The 22,850-nt window shown below is 35.4% G+C and overlaps 4 protein-coding genes across 10 annotated transcripts; 3 read left to right on the forward strand and 1 right to left on the reverse strand.

The window, feature by feature from the left end:
- The first annotated feature begins 268 nt into the window (after nucleotides 1-268).
- LOC123007856 lies at nucleotides 269-4,405 on the forward strand. Of its 3 annotated transcripts, none has more exons than XM_044403338.1 (4): nucleotides 269-447; nucleotides 1,354-1,554; nucleotides 1,604-1,773; nucleotides 2,335-4,405. In XM_044403338.1, exons 2-4 carry the CDS (start codon nucleotides 1,356-1,358, stop codon nucleotides 2,482-2,484), a joined length of 519 nt encoding a protein of 172 aa, XP_044259273.1. In that variant the 5' UTR covers nucleotides 269-447; nucleotides 1,354-1,355; the 3' UTR covers nucleotides 2,485-4,405. The 3 variants fall into 3 exon arrangements, with proteins under 3 accessions (XP_044259273.1, XP_044259274.1, XP_044259275.1); XM_044403339.1 differs by having other exon boundaries at nucleotides 433-532; XM_044403340.1 differs by lacking the exon at nucleotides 269-447 and adding an exon at nucleotides 1,096-1,124.
- LOC123007855 (muscarinic acetylcholine receptor DM1) lies at nucleotides 2,624-16,768 on the reverse strand. Of its 3 annotated transcripts, none has more exons than XM_044403337.1 (7): nucleotides 16,629-16,768; nucleotides 9,128-9,270; nucleotides 8,729-9,074; nucleotides 8,106-8,384; nucleotides 6,477-6,618; nucleotides 5,721-5,914; nucleotides 2,624-5,110 (listed from the first exon to the last, which is right to left on the reverse strand). In XM_044403337.1, exons 2-7 carry the CDS (start codon nucleotides 9,219-9,221, stop codon nucleotides 4,384-4,386), a joined length of 1,782 nt encoding a protein of 593 aa, XP_044259272.1. In that variant the 5' UTR covers nucleotides 9,222-9,270; nucleotides 16,629-16,768; the 3' UTR covers nucleotides 2,624-4,383. The 3 variants fall into 3 exon arrangements, with proteins under 3 accessions (XP_044259272.1, XP_044259270.1, XP_044259271.1); XM_044403335.1 differs by having other exon boundaries at nucleotides 6,477-6,633; XM_044403336.1 differs by having other exon boundaries at nucleotides 6,477-6,633; nucleotides 9,128-9,267; nucleotides 16,629-16,669.
- Nucleotides 16,769-19,545: 2,777 nt separating this feature from the next.
- LOC123007427 (activator of 90 kDa heat shock protein ATPase homolog 1) lies at nucleotides 19,546-21,235 on the forward strand. The gene is made up of 4 exons (XM_044402724.1): nucleotides 19,546-19,767; nucleotides 19,848-20,251; nucleotides 20,355-20,885; nucleotides 20,931-21,235. Exons 2-4 carry the CDS (start codon nucleotides 19,895-19,897, stop codon nucleotides 21,066-21,068), a joined length of 1,026 nt encoding a protein of 341 aa, XP_044258659.1. The 5' UTR covers nucleotides 19,546-19,767; nucleotides 19,848-19,894; the 3' UTR covers nucleotides 21,069-21,235.
- A 51-nt stretch (nucleotides 21,236-21,286) lies between these two features.
- Nucleotides 21,287-22,468, forward strand: LOC123007571. 3 transcript variants are annotated; one of them, XM_044402948.1, is made up of 5 exons: nucleotides 21,287-21,419; nucleotides 21,465-21,648; nucleotides 21,697-21,734; nucleotides 21,934-22,212; nucleotides 22,293-22,468. In XM_044402948.1, the coding sequence occupies exons 1-4, from the start codon at nucleotides 21,368-21,370 to the stop codon at nucleotides 22,173-22,175; spliced, it is 516 nt and encodes a 171-aa protein (XP_044258883.1). In that variant the 5' UTR covers nucleotides 21,287-21,367; the 3' UTR covers nucleotides 22,176-22,212; nucleotides 22,293-22,468. The 3 variants fall into 3 exon arrangements, with proteins under 3 accessions (XP_044258883.1, XP_044258884.1, XP_044258882.1); XM_044402949.1 differs by having other exon boundaries at nucleotides 21,934-22,206; XM_044402947.1 differs by having other exon boundaries at nucleotides 21,934-22,468.
- The last annotated feature ends 382 nt before the right edge of the window (nucleotides 22,469-22,850 follow it).

Below are 22,850 nucleotides of genomic sequence, written 5' to 3' on the forward strand. Positions count from 1 at the left end.
AATATTTATCTACAACCAATAAATCTACCTCGAAAATTGATGGAGGATGAATCCAAATTTGGGCAGATGTGTTATTCATCTTTATTCGTTATGTTTAATATTTTTTTGTCAAAATGCAAACACTGTAATCCAATTGACCTGAAATAGATGTAAACAGAAATAAGAGCAAGTGAATAATTCAAAAATGCGCGACTGAGCGTGTAATTACAATTACGAGAAATAGCTTTTCAGTATTTATATTGTTTTATTCAAATCTTGACACATTTAATATTTTATAACTGTAAAAGGCAGTCAGAAATAATCGAACTAGTGATTTAGCCCGTTATATTATACATGTTGTATGTATGTACATACATGAAAGTATACAATATAAACATTTAAAGTGCGCAAGTCATAAGCAGGTGCTCAACCCCGCAACTATACAAAACTAACCCTTTCAGAGCTTTAGTAAGTGCGTGTACTTTAACAAATGAAAACGCTAAAAGCATTTTCTGGGCTTAATAAATTTTCTTGGTATAGTTTTTTGTTTCGGGTAAGGTGTTTGTTTTTGTTTCATTGATTGAAAGAGAAACTTGGAATTTCAAATTTCATTAAAGCATTTCGCGTAGACTTAACTTTGGTTACTTAGTAAAGAATAATAGTATTGGCAATAAGCGAATAGAAGATACTTTTGCCATTAAACTTCTCTCTTGTCGTTGATAATAGCAGTTTAAACTCGACTCCTTTGACAAACTTCAAGCTATTAGATCTTGGAAACAGTGTAAATTGAATACCTTTGTTTGATTGTAATCTCTGAATATTTAGAAAATTTGATCTACTTGATTTATCAAAATTAGTCGTAATGTCTCTGCGGGTGTAATTAATTAGCCACTATGAAAAATTTAATAACATATAACCCCCATTGTGCATTATCGATTTATATTTTATCATACCGTTATAACAAATGTAATTTATTTTTACTGAAAGCACATGTCTATCGATTGAGCATAAAACCGCGTCACTCACAACAAATGGTGTCCACAGACAATGATTCAAGAAACTTATTATTAATGCAAACTGCTCGTAATTGCGATACATTCAATATTGTTGTGAATAATTCACTCAAATCTATCGAATATAATAGTGTACGTAATTTCAATTTTTGATCCAGAGTTCCAGAAATAGTACTTCTTATAGTTAGTTATACGTCATAATTAAGCACTAGACGATAGTCATCGTCTGTCGTGATCCGCACACTTTATTTTAATATTTTCCTTTTTCATGTAGTCCTTGAACTTAGATATGCAAATCCGAATCGCGGGCAAACCCTCACTATCAACATCCTTATTTCCATAACAAACGAATATTTTTAAGGCATGGGCTGCAGCGCTGCAAAAAATTTAACAGTCGAGCCTTTAGATGGCAATAAAGTAACAGAATTATCTAACGGTAACGCGGAAACGAGAAAAATTTCGATTCCCAGGAGCGTCTCAGACGTACCACCACTAGAAGGAGAGGACCCACAGACTGAGATTTTAGTTGAAACTGCCACTGTTAATAATATACAAAAAGGAGGTTTGGAAACACAAACTAGACAATTCTCTTGTCATGTTGCCATTTCTAGCAAATGGACTATCATTTGAAATCGCATTTCAAGACGAGGGAGAAGAGAGTATCATTAAAAAACATCCACCGAAGAGATTTCAGCGGTTGGAGGAACAACAAACCAGTCCGACTACGACTTTGGTCAAACTCCAGGAAAAACTCGACGAAGCTGAAATTAGACGACAGCAGGTAATTGACTAGACTTGCATGACTGGCAGTTCAAACATATTTAGATGTTATATTTTTTAACAGTCAGTAATTAGATAGGCTTGCATGATATTTTCGTTACGTGTTTTACCTTTTTATAAACGTCAAAGGTGATTTTTTTACACAAAATGAACAAATTTCTAGTTCAATGCTGCCTTTATATAAAAGTGTAATAAAAGTGATTGGTTTTTAGAATATAGCAGTTTTGTTGATAAACTACCCCTGTATTTAATGTACAGAAGAATGAACTTTTTTATAGTTAGTGTCACTGACCTGTATTTTTTTGTCCAATTTGAAATTTAGACTTGTGTTCATTCAGGGGTATCGAATAAAAATGAAATTTCTTGGTCATAAATACTGGTTAATAATAAATCAGTACCAGAGACCGAGCTGTTATTGCAATGAAAAGGTCGAGACCTTTACTTATTGATACTTTATAGGTTGCGGCGAATTGACTTATCGATTTGTACAATTATAATTGCTTTATTTTTGTTGAAAAGCCGTGATATTTGCATCTTTGGTAATTTGAAATTTTGTTTGTAGATTTTGCAACAGCGAGTTCAGTCGGCTAAGTTTAGAAACATTTTGAAAAAACAGTCGAGTGTGTCTTCACAAGATGAAGATCCTGGTCATTTGAAGGTGCCTCCGGATATACCGCACCCGGCAAATCCATACGATGTTTCATATATTTAGAATTGTTTCACATTTTTTGGGGTGGTATTTTATTTGCACTTGATTGATTACCGGGATTTATAAGTAAATTTGAAAAAAATTTGGACTAACCGAGGATTTAAAAAAGTGCGTACTAAATTGACATATAATTGTATTTTAATTTAGAAAGTATCATAAGGGAGCTAGAAGAATAGATTGTAAAATTATTTCTAGCTTAATTTGCGAGCGTTTGTGGAGAAGGTCCGATAGAGACAAACGAAAACTTGCAGTTCCTCCTTAAACGCTCGAGTACTTAAAACTAACATCCAAAACATCAAGTAAAGCTTGTAGTCTATTTTAATTTAGCTTTATTATCTCATTTAGTTTATACAGCTTCATTAACATTATATTTATAATACCCGTAACTTTTTTAGTGATTTAATGGGAATTTTAATAAAATGTCTTTATTATATTAGTATATAAAACAACATTTTATTTATTAACATCATTTACAAACCACTATTTATATCGGGAATGGTAAATATTACAAAAGTCTCGTTCCTTGTGGTTTTATTTTATAATAAATTGTACCTAATGTGCGTCGATAGTTACATTGAAAGTCCCATTGGGTCGTTATTAAAATCGTCCAAAAAAAAAGTCGATGGGAATCAAGGGGCCGCCAAGGTGGCCGCTTGTTTCCTTTACAATGCCACTTTGGGAACCTCATGTTGTCTTTAGTACACCAATCACGATGATTTATTAAATACGGTGAGAATGGGATCAAAGCAAATTTGCGTCTTACTTAATACCTGTATCAAATATCACTTCTAGTTTGGCACTGGAGCAAAAATCGATGAAAACAAAAACAGCTTGTTTGTATTTAATAAATCTTCGTGAAAAGTCATTTTGTCTGATGAAATGATTATACAATAAAACTAAATTTCTTAAACGAAATAACAAATAATTGAATTAATATAATTCCGTCATGTTTTAAATTTGTTCATAGTACAAACAATTCGATGAAATTTGGGTCAATCAAGGGCCAAGAGAAAACATCCAGGTGTATGGGAGCGTAACATCGAGATGATTAGAGATTGTCAAAGTACATATGTTTTTTTCCAATAAATAACACGAATTAATATTGCAATGGAAATTGGAATTTATTCACAGAGCAGAGTTGACTCATGGATAACATCTATGTAATATGATCGTTGCGATAATTTGGCACATTGTTCTTGTATCATCATCATCGGGATGGGAAGAAAATTATTGTATTGTATATTCGCTGATTATTGCTTCTAAACATAATCGCTATACATTGAGGCGCTACGAAGCTCCAGACAGGTCCCGGTGCTGTTTCCTGAACTGAATAAATAATACAGTTGACAGTGAGCAGGCACAACACGTCAATCGACAAGGAGAAAATAGGATTTTTGAAGGTAATGATGTGTATTATTTGTATTATTTCTTCGTTTCAGTTTTACTGGACCGTCGTTGGGTAAAAGACAAAGTCTTGCTAATGTTAGTATGAAGTTAGGCAAGTATGTAGTGACGACGATTCCTGGTCCTGCCAGTTCTTCCCGTCAGATGTGGGATGTGGAAGACAGCCGTCAGCCCGTCGATTAATGCTATGGATGTCCAAAGATTGGTCTTGCCACGAACAAATAAGACTAAATCTAACACACAGCCTCTATATTATGTATAAATATCTTTTTTGTTATTAAACCTACCATGTCAGTCCTCACGCACGTTTTTAGAACACGGTTTGAGCGGTATACAATTACAAATATAAAAACATCTAGAAATAGTCCGGGGAGTTCGTTGCGGATCCCTCGAGCGTCGGTCTGCCCGCGAAAATCCACTTTGCTTCTGCACAAACATCGGAAATGGCCCTTTTAACGGCCAAAGTACATCCGCAATTCCATCGCCACTTCCTCAACGTTAATTGTAAAAGCCTCGATTCATGGCGGCGCGGTTCCTATTGTGCCATTTACACTGGAGGATTCTGAGGTACGTTCGCCGAAAACTGGCGTTGCACAATGCGTAGCACACCGGGTTGATGGTAGAGTTAATGTAGCACAAGTAGTAAAAGAAATCCCACAGCTGTGGCGGGATGCGGGCACTCGACGCCGTTACCGGTTTTAACAGCACCAAAACGTTATACGGCGTCCACGTGATGATAAAAGTGAGCAGAATCGCAGACAGGGTCTTTGCTGCTTTCTTATCGGCCTTCTTCTCTTGCGTTTTCTTCTTCTTCTTGCCTTGGTTTTTCGTCGCATTGGCTAGCAGCGTTTTTCCGGCCAGTTGTTTGGGAATAATTTTGGCATTGAGCGGTATTCGAATGTCTGGCATGGCTGACGGTCGCCGGTTCAGATGATTCGCGTGCAACGTGTTCATCGAGTAGTCCACCTCGGGATGCGATCGCGTGCGAACGTCCTCCGGGATCATCTTGATGGAGGCCGCTTCCGAACAACCGGTGCCTTCTCCAGGATCGCCAGGCAAGCGAATCAAGATCGTATAAACGCTATCGCTTGAAACCGAACGACCTGCCAAACGGTTGCCCGTCGGCAAGCTCCTGGAGTCCCTCGGCGCTAGCCGAGTTGGGGTCATATTGGCCTGAGTGTGTGGTAATTCGCGTTGTGTCGACAATGTGCTGACGTACGGGTCCCTACCGGAACAAGTTCAAGAGTTACAATCAAATAATACGATAAAATGCATTCGCTAAAACCGTTTTATCGATGGAGATTCTTTATCGCTATTATAAAATAAGCACGATCTATAGAAAAATCTATACGATCGGCTTGAGAAAAAAAGGGAATTAGCACTCGCTATTATTTTTAAAAAGATAACACTAAAATGTATATGCAAAGTTGTATTTACAACTCATTTCTTTATTTTCTTTTAGTCCATTATTCATTTTAATACACAATATTTTGAAAAAGCTAGTATTTTTTTTATCTCAAAGAATCCGTGCGAACTGACATTTCGGACGAGATTATCAAAATTTTTTATTTAAGTACTTTGCTTGTTTCTTAGTGTTTCTTTCTACTCATTCATTCTATGTTAATAAACTTTTCAGTTTTTGATTCTAAGAATTGGATTATGATTCTTAAAATAAGCAATGTTAATTTTTTTTACCTTTTAGTATCTTTTAATCAAAACCACAATTGTAAAATAATGAAGTCTGAAGAACCGGTGTTACACTTAAAAGAATAAATTAAATAGACATTAGACACCGAAAACTTAAGTTTTCCATTAAACAAACAAGTTTTTCTTACCTGATGACGTTTAAAGAAGTGCACCTCGACACCGAGCTTTGTAAAGGCGTATCCAAAGACACCGGAGTGATGCAGCCTTGCCCTTGTTCACTGGGACTTTCTTCTTCTGTATCGCTGTCTTCCCTTCCAGAGTGCCACCACGCCACACACCACGCTCTTATCCTCCATATTCCCGCCAACCAACCTCCTTTTTGCTGTACAAAAAAAAATTGAGTTGATTTACGCAAGTGTTGATTTCTTTTCGAAGCCTTATCATTATAAATGTGATTTGCAAGCAAGACGGAATCAATTTGATCAATTTCCTATTCGATTTAGCGGTGATGCTTTAACGTTGGAGATTTTATTCTATCTATTTATCATGCCGTGTTCTTTTTTAAATATTTATTATTTGTGGCTGTTGCATCTAAATGGCATATATAATATGAAACTTAATTAAATATAACAACGCGCATGATAACTATAAGCATTTCATTGCGGTCAATAGAATGACAGCTTCCGGTTGATATAGCTTCACACACACACGCAGATAATGTTATTTACAATTAGACCTCGATTCAATTGTTAACCCAAGTATGTCGTAGTCATTGTACCGCACCTAATAGAAGTAGAAAGATCTATTTTAGCCATAGATTTTAATAAAGAATTTCGTGTTTTTGTTGATGAAACCGGAAGTGGGGTAAATTTAGTTCGCAATGTGATGATTGAAGGTGTTAGTAGCAGTTGCTGGGAGCGTTTTATTAGATTTGTCTTACTAACCGGTCGTTTCCGTCGATGATGATCGACGCAGACTGTACTGTGCATATAAACAGAATCTGTATCGGCACCCGTTGAAGACTCAGATCGAGGTCTTCGCCAGTCTTCTAAATCCACCGTCGAACAGGCATTATTTGCTTCATCACTGCACACGAATACACTGTATGAACATAATCAAGTGATTTGTTAAAAAGTTTCCTTTCATACATTTACTAACACCGAACATCTATAAAAGGAACCTTCGGGGCGTTTGATTAATAGACATAAGACAAAAATTTACAGCTACGAAAGGAGCCTCACTGAAGTTTAGATCTATCGGGAATGGGATGTAACTAGTCGAGTAGGTTGTTAGAGAACTAAATTGCTGTTGATTTGCTTTAATAACTCTTCTACGATTAGTTGTCCAACGCAATTATAAATAGATCGAAAATGAGGAAGATTGCAATCATGAAAGTTTTTCATATAAAATTGAACTTGTTGCAGGTTGGCTTAATTTTATGACTACAATAATTAACCGTAGTTTACTAACTTTGAAATTATGCGTAACTTTTGCAAAAGTTAAACTATTTATATGGAAATTTCACATTACTAAATGGAAAATCAAAACTTTTTGCATGTGAATTTAAGGTCCATTGACGAGAGGGCATACATGAAATGAAAAGTTAAATTACTATCACAAAAACTAGTTGGATATTTTAAACCCATTTTTATTGCCCCAAAGACTCTAGGGTGCAAGTTGGGAAGTATTGTGTCGGCTTGGCATGCTGAAAGAGTTACTAGAGGATTTAAGATGTTTGTTTGGGAGAGTAAAGTCAAATGAGAATGTAGATGTTAATCAATATAAATTTATCCAAGTGGTGTCTGTGCCGTTATAATTAATGTGCGTGATAAAACTGTATAAATAAAGCTTCTCCGGCTTCACAAAATCAGTTGCATACCTACTGAGTTAATTAGTTGGAAAATTAATTGGACAAAAAGTTCACATTATTTGTAATTTGATAAGGGAGTGCAAAATCTTTGAATGCATAAACTGAGATGAGTGGATAATAAGGCTTAGATCACCATTAAATAGGAGAAGATGTAAAATTAGCACAATATACAATGAGGAATTAATTATAGTGGGACTTTGAATAACCGCCCGTTTTAGACTCCAATTTCTACGTGGAACTAATTAGCCTGCAAATTGAACGTATTTTATTGTAAGCAGATCAAGAATTTATTAAAGCACATGTGCGAAGTTTGGGCTTTTTGTTTCAATGCGGCTAGACTGCAATTTTGGCGGAGGCGCCGGGACACTAGAGCAAAAATACTCAACAAAATAAACACATTTTTCTAACTTACTTGAATTTATAGAATTTAAAATTTTGCGATAGAAAGCATTAATTTCGTAACTCTTATATTAATTTTTTTTGTAAAAAAGTGTCTTTAGGGAAAATAGTACTGCATGCTTAAAATCATGCATGAAGTGCAATTTAACTAAATTTATTCGTTTTTGTATTAAAAAAATATTATTCTACGATTGAAAGAGACGGCACAGAAAGGCGAGTTAGGGAAGAGATGAGTTCTAAGGTCGGTTTTGTCTAAATAAACCCTTTTGTCGTCCGACAAAGTTTAAACAAAACCAATCCCTACCTGGAATTACTCCGTTTGCTGCTATCTTTTTTGCCCGCTTGTAGGTTGGGTAAGTCCTTCTGCCTCTTTTCCGTTTCCCGCCATATACGCCAATATAGAAAGCACATAACGGTGACGGGAACGTAGAAAGCGGCAATAGCTGTTCCGAAAGTGATGTAATGGTTGGTTTCGATGAATTGAATATAGCATTCGTTTTCAGGTACAGTCCGTTCGCCTTCGATATATGGCCAGCTATAGATCCAGGGTGGCCACAACAGCAAACTAATACCCCAAGCGCATCTGAAAGGAGATTCGATTCCTTTTTATATATAGGATGGAGACGTTATTATGGCTACGAGCACAGGTCACTGAATAATTCCAGCACTTGAGCTGATTCAACCCCTGTTCTAGTCCGACACCCCACCCGATGCATTTTGCGGTTAGCTTTGAGCAACCTACGGAAAATATTATTCCGGTTCTTTTCCGCACCGCAATTTGCACACAATTGCAGATTCTGTAATAAAATGACAGACGGATTTGTTCACGACTGTTACAATCTAATAATTCCACACTTCGATATTTTATACGGTTGGACTTTATAGACGTAATAAAATTTGTGCAGTGATGATGGTCAAAAAACTTACGCTATCATGATGGCTGCTCTATTGGTGGTTCTTTTGGCACGGTAAGTGAGAGGTCTGGTCACCGAAAAATAGCGGTCAAAGCTGATGATGAGTAAGTTGAGTACCGAGGCATTACTAGCGAGATAATCAAGAGCCAGCCATGTGTCGCATACGAGGGGTCCCAGAGGCCAGTAGCCCAGAAGAGTGGACACGGTAAACAGAGGCATGGAAATTAGACCAATAGCAAAGTCGGCCACAGCCAAGGAGAAGAGGAAGTAGTTGCTTATAGTCTGCAGTTGCTTGTCGATCTTGAAGGAAATCATCACCATTATGTTGCCTACCACTGTTACCACAGACAGGATTCCGGCTGTCGGACCAAAACTCATACATTCAAATCGAAAATTTTATTATGAAGGTTACCTATGGTACCAATAAAGACGACTTGGGTAATGGAATAGGTGGCCTCGTGCGGAGCGTAGGTGACAGATGTGTTCTCCGTCGACGACGTGTTCATGTTGTCACGAGGACCTGCAGGCTGGACGCCGCATGTTGCTCCGCCCCTTCTAGATTAATAAAATAATGCCAACATTCAGCATAATATGACTGAACATGTAAAGCGTTCAAACAAAGCAACACCATTGTTTTACAGCATGCAAGACATCACCGTCAAATGAATTTAATGTTTGTTAAATTTTGATATTTCGATTACAAATTCACGATTAGAGTAATTGGAACTGATTGTAATTATGTGGAAACGCTATTTGATACCCTATCTCAACGCAATGGAATTGGAAAATGCATCCCTAAATAGTCATTAATAAAACATTGCACCTGTTTAGGTTACAGTTACTGATTGACATTTAAAGCCTGACGAGCACCTCTTCACAGTCCGCATTGTTTGCTTGAAACACCTCCTTCACAAACTGAGTTGCAACATTTGTGTAAGTACAAATTTTTGTTTTTTATTAAACGCAATCTATACTTGAAAGCAGCTTTGCGAAACTATTAAGTATATAAATTCCTAAATCTAGTGAGGCACCTTTGTTAATAGCTTCAACTAATTGAAGTTGATAGTTAAGTTCTATAATTAATGCTGATATGAACCTACTTTAACAAAGCCTGAATATTTGATTTGTGTAATTAGTTTCAGGATAAAACTTTAAGGAGATTTATTTTAGAACCGTCGCCGTCGTTAGGTAATCTACAATATTTTTTTATTGTATAGATCAACTCTGCATATTGAAAAACCTTTTGATTGTATAAGATATAATTAAAAGTTTCAAATGACTAACCAGTTTCGAGTTTCCTTCAAAATCGCAAAGGGGCTTCATTTCTATCCAGTCTTTGTTATTATTATTCGTTCTTCCTGGACTGATACGGTGCGGTCATTTCAGTGTTATCTAGACAAAAGTGAATCTTCTCTCTATTGGTGAACAACAAAAGAAAATAAGACAAATATTATTTTCGAACCTTCAAACTTTTTCAATTCCAAAGTTAAAAAGTTTGCTCTTTCAGACAATGCTGAGTCGTTTTAATTTGATTACAAAATTTTTAACTGCGTCTTATGATAAGCATATTATTACTTAAGTAGCACTCAAACTTAGAAATTGCAAGCTGTTGCTTCTATTTAAACAGATAATTTTTAACAAATTTTCGTTGCTAAAATAATTAAAAAAAATCAATTTTTGTTTGAAAATTTTATTTTTTCCTAGTCTTCTATAATGAACAAGAGCAAACTTTTGATCCACAAATTGGCGTTGATCTTGTTTAAAAATTGCAATCTGGTTTTAATTTGTAGCTTCTTTTTGGTGTTTGCTTCGTGTTCAGCTTCCTTTGATATTTCCCGCTTTTCCTCTAATTGTTTTTACTTTAAAATATCTCGGATCGATAATACGTCGTGTGCAGTCTTGTACAGGAGAAGGGTAATTGCATTTTGTCCCTTTCCGTTGCATGTTTTAATACTTTCCGAGTAAATTTTCTCCGATAATTTTTAGCAGAACCACTTGATGTTTTCTGAGGTGTTATTAGAGGGTGATAGTGATTCTTTCTAAATGGGCTGACGTTCGATATCCTCTCGACACATTTCGAGAAGAACGTATAAGATTACATCATGTCCTCACATCCCACGATCAAATTATAATAATGACAAATCCTCACCAGTTTGAAAATGGTATTTTGAGTTGTTCAATGGCACACATATGGCGATAACAACATTCTGCAACAGATGTCTGTTTGATGACGCCACCCCCGAGTACTTAGGATATGGGACTTGGCTTTTATAACGTTAAAGTTAAATAGTTTGTAAAAATTTAATCCAACTTATAAGGAAGATAAATCCTCTTCGGGAGTCAGATCATCCCATAATTGTATTCCATTAAAAATATTGAGATAAATTATGCAAATTAGAAAATTCTTATATAAAACTAAAGCTTATATTATCGCCCGAGTGGAATAAAAATTCTCTTTAAGTTGCTCAGCTCAGACGAAGTTGAGCCGCATCGCCCTCAGCTAATATCGCGTGCTTGAACTTGCGAGCCAAAGGCAGAGACGCTGAACAAAACATAAGATAAATACTATAGCCACTTGAAGGTATAAATGCAATTGAAAAAAATTTATATATAAAAGGTCACTAAGTGGACGCCTCTGTCGCAACTTGTTGATCTCCTGCACTTTATTATAGCAAAGCTCTGAAAAAAATTTCGACGCCTACCGCCGATTAATCGCCACCCGACGCTTCCAACTTCACATAAAATCCCTCAACCACTTATGCTCGTAAAAAATGCATATAATTTATGACGACGGACGCTAAAACCGTCATCGACCTATTAAAGGAAATTTCCTAGAATTTAATTATTGCACCACATCTTTCATTAAACTACTGTCCTTGTACCAGAAAGTTTACGAGTTCGGAAGCTGAAAAAATCGTCACCCAGACTGTATATACCTGGGCAACACCCTCGGAAAAACCGATCAAGGTTCGGAACTAATACTGACGCCTCTCAAAATAATTTAGTTTCAAAGGGAGGTGTACACAATCATATTACTAGACATACCACCACTTAATATGTGGCTAACCGCACTCAAATCAGATTTTCTAGTATCGATAGAATAAAAACCGCATTTGCTTTCAAGATCACGAAATGCACTTCAAAGATTTCTTTTTTTTACCACCCGACATTAAAAAAGAAACTTTTTCAATAGAAAGGAAACTTACATTTTTAATGCACCGATGACGAAGCAGAGGAAATTGCTTTTATGCAAAAATGTTTTCTACGAGTATAGTTTGTTGTTATTATAGGTGCTCTATAATCTAAAGGCATCTAACTACGCAAACGGAAGTAAGGCCAGTAAATTACTGCTATCGAAGGAATTATACTACTGCGCTATTGATATGTGACGGCATTTTTGGTTATTAATTGTAAACAAAAGAGGCTAACTAAACACGTACTAATTAATTGGTTTCAAGTTACAACATTTTCATATTCAAACATATTTGTGCAAGTATCAAAAAACAACCAATCTCATTCCCGGTAAAAACCGGCGTTTCAAATTCCGGAAAATCAATAGATTTCGATGAGTTGAAACGTGTTTGTATGAAAGGAGGAAGTAGCGAGTTTGTGTGTACTCCAAACACTTATAACTCATTACGAGCTCGACGCAGACTGAACTTCCCCAAAACAACTAACAGTCTAACTTTTTTTAATTCAAGTTGACTGGGAAAATGCAGCCAGTGTGGTTTAAACCCGACATATTCCAGCCATAAAATATTGATGCATGTCCTAACCAATAATTGGCTCCCTAAAGGCCAATTTTTCACTGAAAGTTTAATTTTAAACTCTAAACTAGTGCAATAAATTGCACGAGTTTGTTTGTTTTAACCCAGTCCGATTAATTTAGTAAAATAGTAAAAAGTGCTTTCCTGATAAAAGCTTGATACAAATGTTTGACGTTCTTTACAACCCGAAGCTCGTGTAATACAAGCGCTGGCAAATAAAATTTACAAACAGGAGCGCTTTATGCAGACTGGTGCAGGGGAGATTTATGACCGGAGTTCATTTTTGTGCTTTTCGTCCGATGAAACGGTTAAACTTGCTGTCGAATTGCTGTTTTCTTGAATAAAGCTCATAATCGGAGCTTTCATTACCCCACTCTTCGACGCATCGAGTAAAGTCCTCTCTATGGCGGTATTGTTCCAGTGACGTCTATAAGCACTGTTGCTATTTTCCAGTGGTATCGTGGCATTTATGCAGTTTCTTCACGGTTGCTGCTCTGACAATGGCGGAGATATTCGAAGTGACCCAGTTTAAATTAAATGCACCATCCCGGAGTCGATATCTAAACGCTCCTTGCGCCTCGACGCCTCAAACTCCATTATTACGTTTACGCTTACACTAGTCACGAACTGAAAGAACATCAAATACGAATCACGTGCATAAACGAGCAGTGACAGACTTTCATGATCTACAATCTCCTCTCCGAGTGCTAAAGACGATTTTAGCCCGCAATCAACTCGAGGACCGACCATCATTTAAATAAATTTGAAATTAGCTCAAAGTGTTCGGCGAAAAAATATACAGAATTTTTTGTTACTGGCTTTGAATGACGACACATCAATCTATCAAAGATGTTCGGGCTTCCAGAAGTTCCACACTTCCCATTAATATCAGTCGTAGACGATGAATTTTAATTAGCATGTTTTAGGCGAGGAATTTTGCTTAGTGCTTCATCTCAACTTCCACTTGAACTGCTACTGTGGTTTAATATGGAATATAAGATCACACCCTTCGTTATACCTACATAACTGTTTGATCAACTGAATCGAAGCTGTTTGGATTCAGTTCACAAACACAAAATAACGTAATAATGTTCTTTAGTTTGCATTGCTGACTCTTATTCTACAAAAATTTACTATTTAACTAATTTTACAATGTTTTAACTACCGCTAGCAGTTGTGAGAATTAAATGAAATGCACTATTAATATGCAGAAACTACACAAACACTTTGAGCTTTGATGATTTGAGTGTAACGAAAACATCTGCAACTTTAAAAATTTCCAAAACATTTAGTTTAAAAATTGTTAAAATAAGATATAAAATCCTATTTATTTACCTACAGATTTGCTTTAAATAATATTCAGATCGAAAAAAATCCTTGGTTTTAGAAGAATTTTTCCATGCTCTCATGCATTGCACACATTTTTTATGAAGCTTTAATTTTCATCAAAACAATTTTTTGTACTACGTCTAAGAGTGAAAATCTTTTATTTACAAACTCTTGTGATCAGTAAAATAGTTAATGATGGATAATTAGCACATGTAACGACACGTGCTTCAAATTTGCTTGAAAGTTAGTCACGTGGTTGCAACCATCTGTGACTAATAAAGTAAAAATTCAAATATTCATTATTTATTTTTTAACAAGTAACACAAATGCAAAATTTATTTTAAAGGTGTTTCTAATATTTTGTTGTAAAGCTTTTTTCTGCTGATTCGGCTTGAGTTTTCTTGCTCTTATTTTTTAATCTTTTTTTCTTATTTCTTAATTTTCTTTTCTGTTTATAAGTAGTAGATATAATTTAAGATATTTACATATTTTATATTATCAATTTTCTTTATAAAAATATGCTTCTCTAGTTTCAATTCATTTATTTATTTCTTTCACTGTACAATTGTATATTTTCTGCCTTATTTCGCTCGTTGTTTTCAAATCTTGTCAACCTTTTTCTTATACGATTGGTTATTTTGTCTCAGACCATTTCCACGATTTGAGTACCGAAAGTGAAAAGTTGCATATTTTCTGGAACGGTCTTGAAATCTGAAAATAATTAACTGAATGCTTAAGAATTTATATTTTTGAACTTAAACTTTCGTGTAAATTATGGGGTTTTGTATGATTCAACTCAACCAAAGTTTATGTACTCGTGGGATCATGATTCTCTTCTTGTGCAAACCCAATTTGATAAAAGTTGTAGCATTCGTGCCGGCGTTAGAATGCAGTTGTCATCAGTGCGTTTTCAGCAGGATTGATTATAGAGAAACATGAAACTTGGAAAATAAAAGCAATCATTTTTAGAAGAAGTATGTAACGTCGTTATCTTCTGCTGTAAATTACTTTTCGAAGTCGAAGAAAAATGAATACGGTTGTGTCCGATCCTGAAAATATGGGCCAAGACACGGTCGATGCCCGTCTGCGGTCCACCGGAATGATGACCCGACAATTTAGTTATAACTTAATAACCAAAAGTCCTCCACGATCTACAAATTTGCATCCCGCCGTTCATATTTACATAGTAATATATGCACCCGTTCGTCTTTCTCTTGTTGAACACAGCGTATGTTAACATTTTCCACAGATGTGTCGTAACAATCCTGCTACTGACAAGTCATAAGTCAGATGAGCAACCGGAACAATTCCAACAAATTAAAGTCTTTCGATAAGTCGAGACATGGGTGGAAAGCGACCGCCACCCTCGGTTGTTTAGTAATTTATACGATTGAAAACCACCACTTAATATTACTTAAGTTTATGTTGTTCACGAATCGAATAACTGCGCTTTGTTTATAGGAAATCTGGTCGCGACAAGCTGCGCCATGTGGGTCAGAGCTTTTAGTGCAAGCAATCGACTCTCAAGATTGATCATGACATGTGATATATTTTACTACCTATTATGCCATCTGATATCCTGTTTATTCTGGATTGATTAGATAAGATAAGGACGAAAGCTCCACTTTCAACGAACAAGGAAAAACTTAAAAAAATCTCACTTTACAGTCCAAACAAACATCAACTTGTCGATTTGTAAAATATCTTATTTTCTTGTTAATTTATTCTGTTAGTGAATTAAAGAAAAATTCATTACACTTGCATCAAATTAATTCTGAAGGATATTTACCCCACAGATGTTCATTACAAGCTTTTCAGAAAGAACTCTGTTACGAGAAAAACTTCCGGAACTTATGCAAATCGCAGTGTCTCTAAATAGAGAAAAATTGCTTTCTGTTTACCCTTTGGATGCATTCTTTAAGCACAAATAAAGTAAATAAACAACTGAACATTGGTACATTTCACGACACGTGACACGAATACAATTAAGTTTGTTTGTCTAAAAAATGTGAGAAATTTGATTAGGTGCAAAAACATCATTTTTAAGTCCAGACAGTCTTTATAGATCGCAGTTGGCACAGTTGAGATACAACGTAAATAACTCCACCTAGTCCTAGACTAAAGCATCATCCTCTTAATGCTGTTAATTAAAAATTTGAAGATTAAACTGAAATTTGATGATTTAGCCAGGATTTAGTTTTAATTGCCAGCCTAGTTATTATCGCAGGTTAAGGACCTTTTCCATATCTGGCCTATTCAGATTTAGTTGGCCATAAACCAGACAATTATCACCCGAATTGCGCAAATTGATCGAAAGTGAAGATGAAAGGACATAAAGTTGTTATATTTCTTAAGCGGCAATCATCATCTGATTTAACTTTTATCACAGCGCGGCGGGTGGTTTTTCAGCAGATTGCTACAAATGATTATTAATTCGGTAATGGGTCTCGCGGCGAAGAGGAACTCACTTACACATTGAAGCAACGTAAATGAATGAGTTCATTAATAATTACTCGTGAAAATGATTGCTTTAAACGATGCACTCGTCGAAGAAGGCATTTTCCTCCCTGGGTCGAAAATCGAAAAAACGGTCGCTTTAAATGACAGGTGACACAGTTCCGCTCCGGAGCCAAAATCCGGCAAGTTATGGATGGAAGTCTCAATTTCCTCGCGAGGATAAACACCGAATAAGAAGCGGGAAGTGCAGCTGAGGTCTTCGCAGGCAAAAGCCGTGCAATTAGATGATAAAAAGGGAAAGATGCGACGATCCGGGCAATTAGAGCCCGGCTAGATCGATGCAGCATGCAAGAGGCTCACCTCAGCGGTTACATCTCGCCTGGCCATGTCTCATCGTCAACGAGCACATCACACACAGACTCCTGGGGCTCCTGCAAGGTGCAGCTGGCTCCATAGGCGTGGACTGTCCGGGTTGGCGCCTATGGAGCAGTCATTCCACCCCCACCCAAACACACCCCAGGACGCGCATGGCGTTCATTGATTTTAGACCGAGACGCGAGCCCCGCTTTCATGGATGTTATTTTGATATAGTATCGTGTTATGGGGCCTCTGTTATTGCGATGCCTGCTTAATTTCGCAATGATGACGAGAGATCTATGCACCCATCGGACGTGATACTGGAAACCGCTCCGGGACTCCGGCAGAGCGCAAACATAGAGCACCACTTGTCCAACTTTATGCCTTTTTTAGCGGCCCGAGCACTCTCCAAACCTGAAAAGAATGAAATCCCGCGGAAACTCGACACATTATACTAAAACGTGAGCAATTCACGATTCTTTTAAAGCGGCATCTATGCAAATGACGCCCACCTACGAGTGAAAAGCAAAAAATATCACTCTTTGAAATAAGGTTTAATTATTAAACAATCTTTATTACGACGACAACATTGAGAGAAATTTTCATTTACTCGAGTTTTTTTTCTCGACCTTTTCCCTACTACATGTACGCACGCTAAAAATTCAATAAACTTTTTCTTCCAAATGTCGAAAGACAAAAAGTGCTTTGTATTCATCGTAAGTAAAAAGCTAAAAACGACGAATCATATTGCAAACACATATACTCTTCAAACAAAATGTAATGATAATGATTTTTTGTTATTCTATAAAGCTCAAAATTAGATGTTATATTTGTTTAACAATTTCAATGACGGCTCTTACCGTATTTATAAAAGATTTCGGTTATTCCGAAACGGAACTCTTCTGCAATAACCGTATAAACCGATAAGAAAAATCAAAAGTTACACCAAAACTTGCGGACAAATCAAGAAAACTGATAACATCGCCCAATATCTTAATTTGAAAAGTTTCAAATCAACAAATGACGACATTATAGCTTATCAAAGAACGACGCTTATTAGGGTAGTAACTATTAAATTTTTGCGAACATTTCGTTTTCTTTGTTTTTATAGTGACATAACGTTTTTATTATTTATAATTTAAAACTTTACTTGTTTAATAATAAAAAAGCAATACAAATTGCTAGTAGCTTGAACTAGATAATAAAAGAGATTCTTAAGATGAAAAATTAAATAATTGAGGGCTCAAGCAAAAGAAGGTTCTGTTTAGCACAGTTTACAAATATTTAGTTGATGTAAGGACTATTAGTTCCACGACAGACAAGGAACCTCACTTATTAATGAATTCTGAATCCTTCTAGTTTCCTACTTGGGGTGAAGTCCAATAGTCTATTTTTTTAGAAAAAAATAATAATTTAATTTTTTTTAGGATTTTGTTAATAAAATATTATTTAAAAGTTTTTTTTTCAACGATATAAAACATTTTAAACCTTTTTTTTGTATTCTTTCTTAGGTAAGTTAAAAATGTAAATCAACTAAATCTAGTCAAGTTATTGCAAATTTGTTTAATGTTTTTACGTGTCACAAAAATTAAGCCTCCAATTCTGGGTCTTAAATAAAACAATTTGCTCACTCCGGTAAAACTACCCATTAGGCAGCAATAGTTAACGAGTATTGCACTCAGGAGCAGGCTTTCACACTACCGCATGACCCAGTTCCAACCTTCCTCAAATGAAACAATTTTGATAACAATTTAAGCCTTGCAAATAATTTGACGTTGTATTTCGAGTGGCAGAGACAGGACCCACCTGTTTTCCACTATTACAGTTTATAATTTCAGCTTACGCGTTTATTTTGCGACGCCAAAATTCCATTTTCAGAGTGAAAAGCTGAAAATTATGTCATCTCATTACAGTCACCGGTCCAGATAATTAAATTTGCACACCAGCCAGGTCTGGCCTTGAACGAAAACTTGACCATAAATTTTCCACCTAAAATGTTCCATCCGTGATTCCGCTCCCGTGATGGGCGGTATTTATCTTTATTTATTTAATGAAGACATTCGACCGGGGCCCAACAATCGTACCAACAGAGAGAAAAACGCTAAAGTTTCGCCGTTTTGGGAGTAAATCTTACGACGGAGCTTTTTCCCCCGTACTAAAGCTCCAGTTTGATTAGAATCATTGGGTGAATACTGACGGTTTCACACTGTGTGGCATTTTGTTCTGAAATTATATAGACTTAATACAAACGTCTTGATTTAGCAACATTAGTTTGTTGTATAATATAGTTGACAGGCTTGGTACCGATAGTAGCCTTGAATGTATTGTAAGCTCCAAAGAGAAACCCTCCAATGTTATCTACACCCTTTGTATGTACTCATTTTGTTGAGATCAATCGGCATTTATTGAAGTAGGCTGCATCACAGACATTAGTTTCCTTATTTCAATTGCCACGACTTTCGTTATATAGGTGCACAAAAATACATTTTCAACACAATATTTTTATATGCTTAAAACAATACAATAATAATGATACGATTTTAGCACGTCGTTATAGAAGCACTACAAAGTAAATCTTAATAAAGTATTAAAACAAACTAACCACCAATGCCTTAATTTCTTTTTTTAAATATCTAATGATTTTTTTGAGTTCTGGTAATTAAAAAATACGTTTTAGCAAATGTTTTTTTTGTTAAATTCCTTATAGTTTTTTTACATATTGTTAGTTATTTTGTAATGCTGTTTTATTTTTTTGTTTGTTTCAAATTAACAAATAGTTTTTAATTTCGTAATAGAAATAAATAATTCTAAAAAACACTCAATATAATTTTGTAATGATATAGCTTAGGCAACACAAAATACACCAAAATAATTTTTCGCTCCTGCCATCTACGAAATCTATTTCAAACCAAACTTGACATAACTGCCGTTCGCAAAATTCCAATGGTAAAGAAATTCTAGAAAAATCTTCAGAATTGTAGAATAAAAGATCCTTAAAATCATAGACCATTCTTCAAAGCAAATTACTGGAAGTTTCATCGGATTTTGTGAAACGAAAATAGTTTCATTCATTATTTTTTTAATTTACCGAATACTATTCACTGGAAAAAGGCGCTTGTTTTATTAAACCTGCAATTTTCAGGTAAAATATTTAATATTTAGCGCAAATTTGCTTTTCTGCTTATTTATTAAAGCGATAACTTTGGTTTGTATGTATTACAGGCGGGATCAACGTTTTTCTGGTGTCCGCACACTTAACCTAAAACACAATGGCTAAATGGGGCGAGGGTGACCCACGATGGATTGTGGAAGAGCGACCAGACGCAACAAATGTCAATAATTGGCACTGGACCGAAAAAAATGCGGGTCCATGGTCAGTGGAACGAATAAAAGAGTTATTTAAAGATGTTCCAGTAAAATCTGACTTAGCAGACATTCATTTCACAGAAGTAGATAAGTGTGAAGGGGAAGCTTCTGCTAACAATCGGAAAGGCAAACTTATATTCTTTTATGAGTGGGATTTGAGTATTAAGTGGATAGGAAAGTTGAAAGATAGTAGCAACAAGTACTCTGGGAAGATTAAAATACCCAATCTTTCTGAGGAAAATGATGTCTCAGAGTTGGATGTAAGTCAGGTTTAGATTTTTACTGTTTTAACAGAATTTTTGAATTATTTTGCTTGGAGTTTTAATTTTACTTGAAAATTAATTGAAAGATTTTTTGATTCAGATCAAGGTCAGTGTGAAAGATTCAGACGAGGAGGGCGACAAGTTGAAGGAAATAATGTTGAAATCCGGTAAAGATGTAGTGCGGCAACAACTATCCAAATACATTTCAAGTTTAAAAGAAGAATTTTCAAAAGGCATGATTTTACCAAAAAAAGATGAAGTCAAACCTGACGCTGTTAAAAATCTTTCAAGTGGTTTTAACAAGAAAATCAACATGACACCAATCGTCAGCGAAAATAACAAACAAGTCGGTCTTAAACTGGACGTAACAACGATAAACATCACTCAACAGTTTCAATGTACAGCACAAGAATTTTATGACGCGTTAACAAAAATTGAAATGGTGACAGCGTTTACTAGAGCTCATGTAAAAATGGATGCCACAAAAGGTGGTAAATTCGAATTTTTCAATGGAAATATTATTGGTCAATTTGATGAATTGATACAAGGGAAAAAAATTGTACAACAGTGGAGGTATAAACAGTGGCCTGAAGGACACTACTCTACTGTTACTTTCAACATTAATGAAAAGGTATATTGATTATTTGTTGTGTTTGTTTTATTTATATTTTTTTAGAGCGATCACACGGAAGTCAATGTGGTACAAACTGGAGTACCGTCTGGTGAAGCAGAAGTGACTAAAGAGAACTGGCAGAGGTACTATTGGGACTCCATCAAGCGGGCGTTTGGTTTTGGAGCCTTCATTCAATGTTAAAGCGAGTTGTACATTTTTAGAACCAATTATTTTTATAGTTACGAATCAGCTACTTTTTACTGTATAGAGTCTATACTTAATTTTTAATTTATTTGAAAAGCTTCAAGAACATTTTGTTACAATGTATTTGCAAAATTGCTGTGGGAACGAATAAAATTTAAACACAACAGTTTTTTATTCAACCTCCCGCCAACGTATTACGCATGCAAGTGCATCAGCTTTATCGATCTTGTACCACGTGACATTTCCGCAGAACTGTCACTGTCACTCGTAAAATAAAACTTATTTTTTTGGAAAAAATGAATTCAAATAAAGTCGTAATTAAGTTAAAAATTCGCAGATACGACACAGGTAATTGAATAAAAAAAATTATTTCCATTCATCACAATTCTTTAGCATTCCCTGAAATAACTGAAAAAATTATTGAAGTGGATCCAGATTTGGAATATAATGCTTTAAAGAAGGAAATTCAAGATATTTGTGAGGTCGGACCCGAGGATAACAAAGTTATCAAGCTGAGACGTGATGATGAGGTCTTGGTACCTCTCTCATTTTTATTGGAATCAAATGATCCTGACAAGTAATGAAAAGTTTACGAAAATAGTTATTTGCATATAAATGTTTTTAGATACTTTTACATTGATATATGCAAGATTAATTATGCTAGTAAGTAGACCATGCCTTCAGTTAAAATTTATGATCAGAGAAGCCTGTGATTAACTCTTGAACATTTGTCGCCAACCTAACTATAAAATCATGGGCCACTTTGATTGCAAATTTAATCGTCAAGGCTGCTAAGGAGATCAAGGAGAAACTGAATCATTTTCAATGATTTTTTTATCTTGTATAATCTTTTTTCATGCAGATAAGGCCACAGCCAGCCTCCTCCAAGACGCATACATCGATTCCGTGTGCCAAAAACTACGCAATATGGAATCACGGATTGTCAAAGCCGAGTTGTTGCTACCACAGTTGGAGTGGAGGAGACAAGCACATATGGAAGAAACTGTCGATTCATTGTCAAATAGGGTGTCTTTTCTGAACAGGAGATTTGATGAATTGTTACCAGCTCAGTGGAGGTCAAAAATGCCACAAACTATGGCATAAATCCTTTTCTTCCATCTTTAAAAATTGAAATGTAGGGGTTAGTTATGCCTTATACCTTTGGCACACGTTTGTGCTATTTTGTGTGATTTAAAGTTTGGCTGTTCTTCCTCGTTATAGGTACAACTTCGATCCAATCTACTATTCCTCGAATTAGTGATACAGTAATTATTTATTATTAAAAAAATGCGGCCAGGCTGAGGCCGGAGCCTGTTAATCCTGTAATAAGATATTTATAGTATTGTTAGAATATAAGTTGGAGTCATAACTAATAAATTTAAAGAATTACCTATAAATTTTTTTCTTAAATAAAACACGTTACGTGAAGTAATTTTATTTTCAAAGAAGAAACTGTAAAAATACAAGTTTAGGTAATTTTTTCACATAATATACAGGGTGTTTCAGAGCTCGCGCCCTGGAGAAAAATGGTAAAAGATACCAAGAGGCAAGAACAAGTTAAATGTTAAAAAAAATCTGGGAGTTTAAATTTAGCATTTTGACTTTTTTTATTTCTGTCGGAAAAATAACTTTCCAGTTTTTTTTTGGTACAGGCTAATAAAAAAGGAAACAAGGAACTGTATCTTAAATTGTAACTATGTTTAACGTTATTTGTGGCTTTTGTTGGCAACATGATTGTACCTTTACTAAACAATTCCATATTTCTGTTGACAAAAAAAG

Source organism: Tribolium madens, unplaced genomic scaffold (assembly GCF_015345945.1).
Source record: "Tribolium madens isolate multiple individuals breed KSU strain unplaced genomic scaffold, Tmad_KSU_1.1 Scaffold_3;HRSCAF=73;Tcas5.2_LG2, whole genome shotgun sequence".
NCBI classification, from domain to species: domain Eukaryota; kingdom Metazoa; phylum Arthropoda; class Insecta; order Coleoptera; family Tenebrionidae; genus Tribolium; species Tribolium madens.

What these genes read in the sequence shown, in the direction of transcription:
- LOC123007427 (XM_044402724.1), top strand. Translation starts at nt 19,895, where the DNA reads ATGGCTAAATGGGGCGAGGGTGACCCACGATGGATTGTGGAAGAGCGA. An exon ending in ATGATGTCTCAGAGTTGGAT is followed by an intron (nt 20,252 to 20,354) that starts GTAAGTCAGGTT and finishes TTTTTGATTCAG; the next exon opens with ATCAAGGTCAGTGTGAAAGA. An exon ending in CTTTCAACATTAATGAAAAG is followed by an intron (nt 20,886 to 20,930) that starts GTATATTGATTA and finishes ATATTTTTTTAG; the next exon opens with AGCGATCACACGGAAGTCAA.
- LOC123007855 (XM_044403335.1), bottom strand. Translation starts at nt 9,221, where the DNA reads ATGAACACGTCGTCGACGGAGAACACATCTGTCACCTACGCTCCGCAC. An exon ending in AGAGCAGCCATCATGATAGC is followed by an intron (nt 8,385 to 8,728) that starts GTAAGTTTTTTG and finishes ATCTCCTTTCAG; the next exon opens with ATGCGCTTGGGGTATTAGTT. An exon ending in AGCAAACGGAGTAATTCCAG is followed by an intron (nt 6,634 to 8,105) that starts GTAGGGATTGGT and finishes ATGTTCATACAG; the next exon opens with TGTATTCGTGTGCAGTGATG.
- LOC123007571 (XM_044402947.1), top strand. Translation starts at nt 21,368, where the DNA reads ATGAATTCAAATAAAGTCGTAATTAAGTTAAAAATTCGCAGATACGAC. An exon ending in GAATCAAATGATCCTGACAA is followed by an intron (nt 21,649 to 21,696) that starts GTAATGAAAAGT and finishes AAATGTTTTTAG; the next exon opens with ATACTTTTACATTGATATAT. An exon ending in ATGCAAGATTAATTATGCTA is followed by an intron (nt 21,735 to 21,933) that starts GTAAGTAGACCA and finishes TTTTTCATGCAG; the next exon opens with ATAAGGCCACAGCCAGCCTC.
- LOC123007856 (XM_044403338.1), top strand. Translation starts at nt 1,356, where the DNA reads ATGGGCTGCAGCGCTGCAAAAAATTTAACAGTCGAGCCTTTAGATGGC. An exon ending in TAATAATATACAAAAAGGAG is followed by an intron (nt 1,555 to 1,603) that starts GTTTGGAAACAC and finishes TGCCATTTCTAG; the next exon opens with CAAATGGACTATCATTTGAA. An exon ending in CTGAAATTAGACGACAGCAG is followed by an intron (nt 1,774 to 2,334) that starts GTAATTGACTAG and finishes TTTTGTTTGTAG; the next exon opens with ATTTTGCAACAGCGAGTTCA.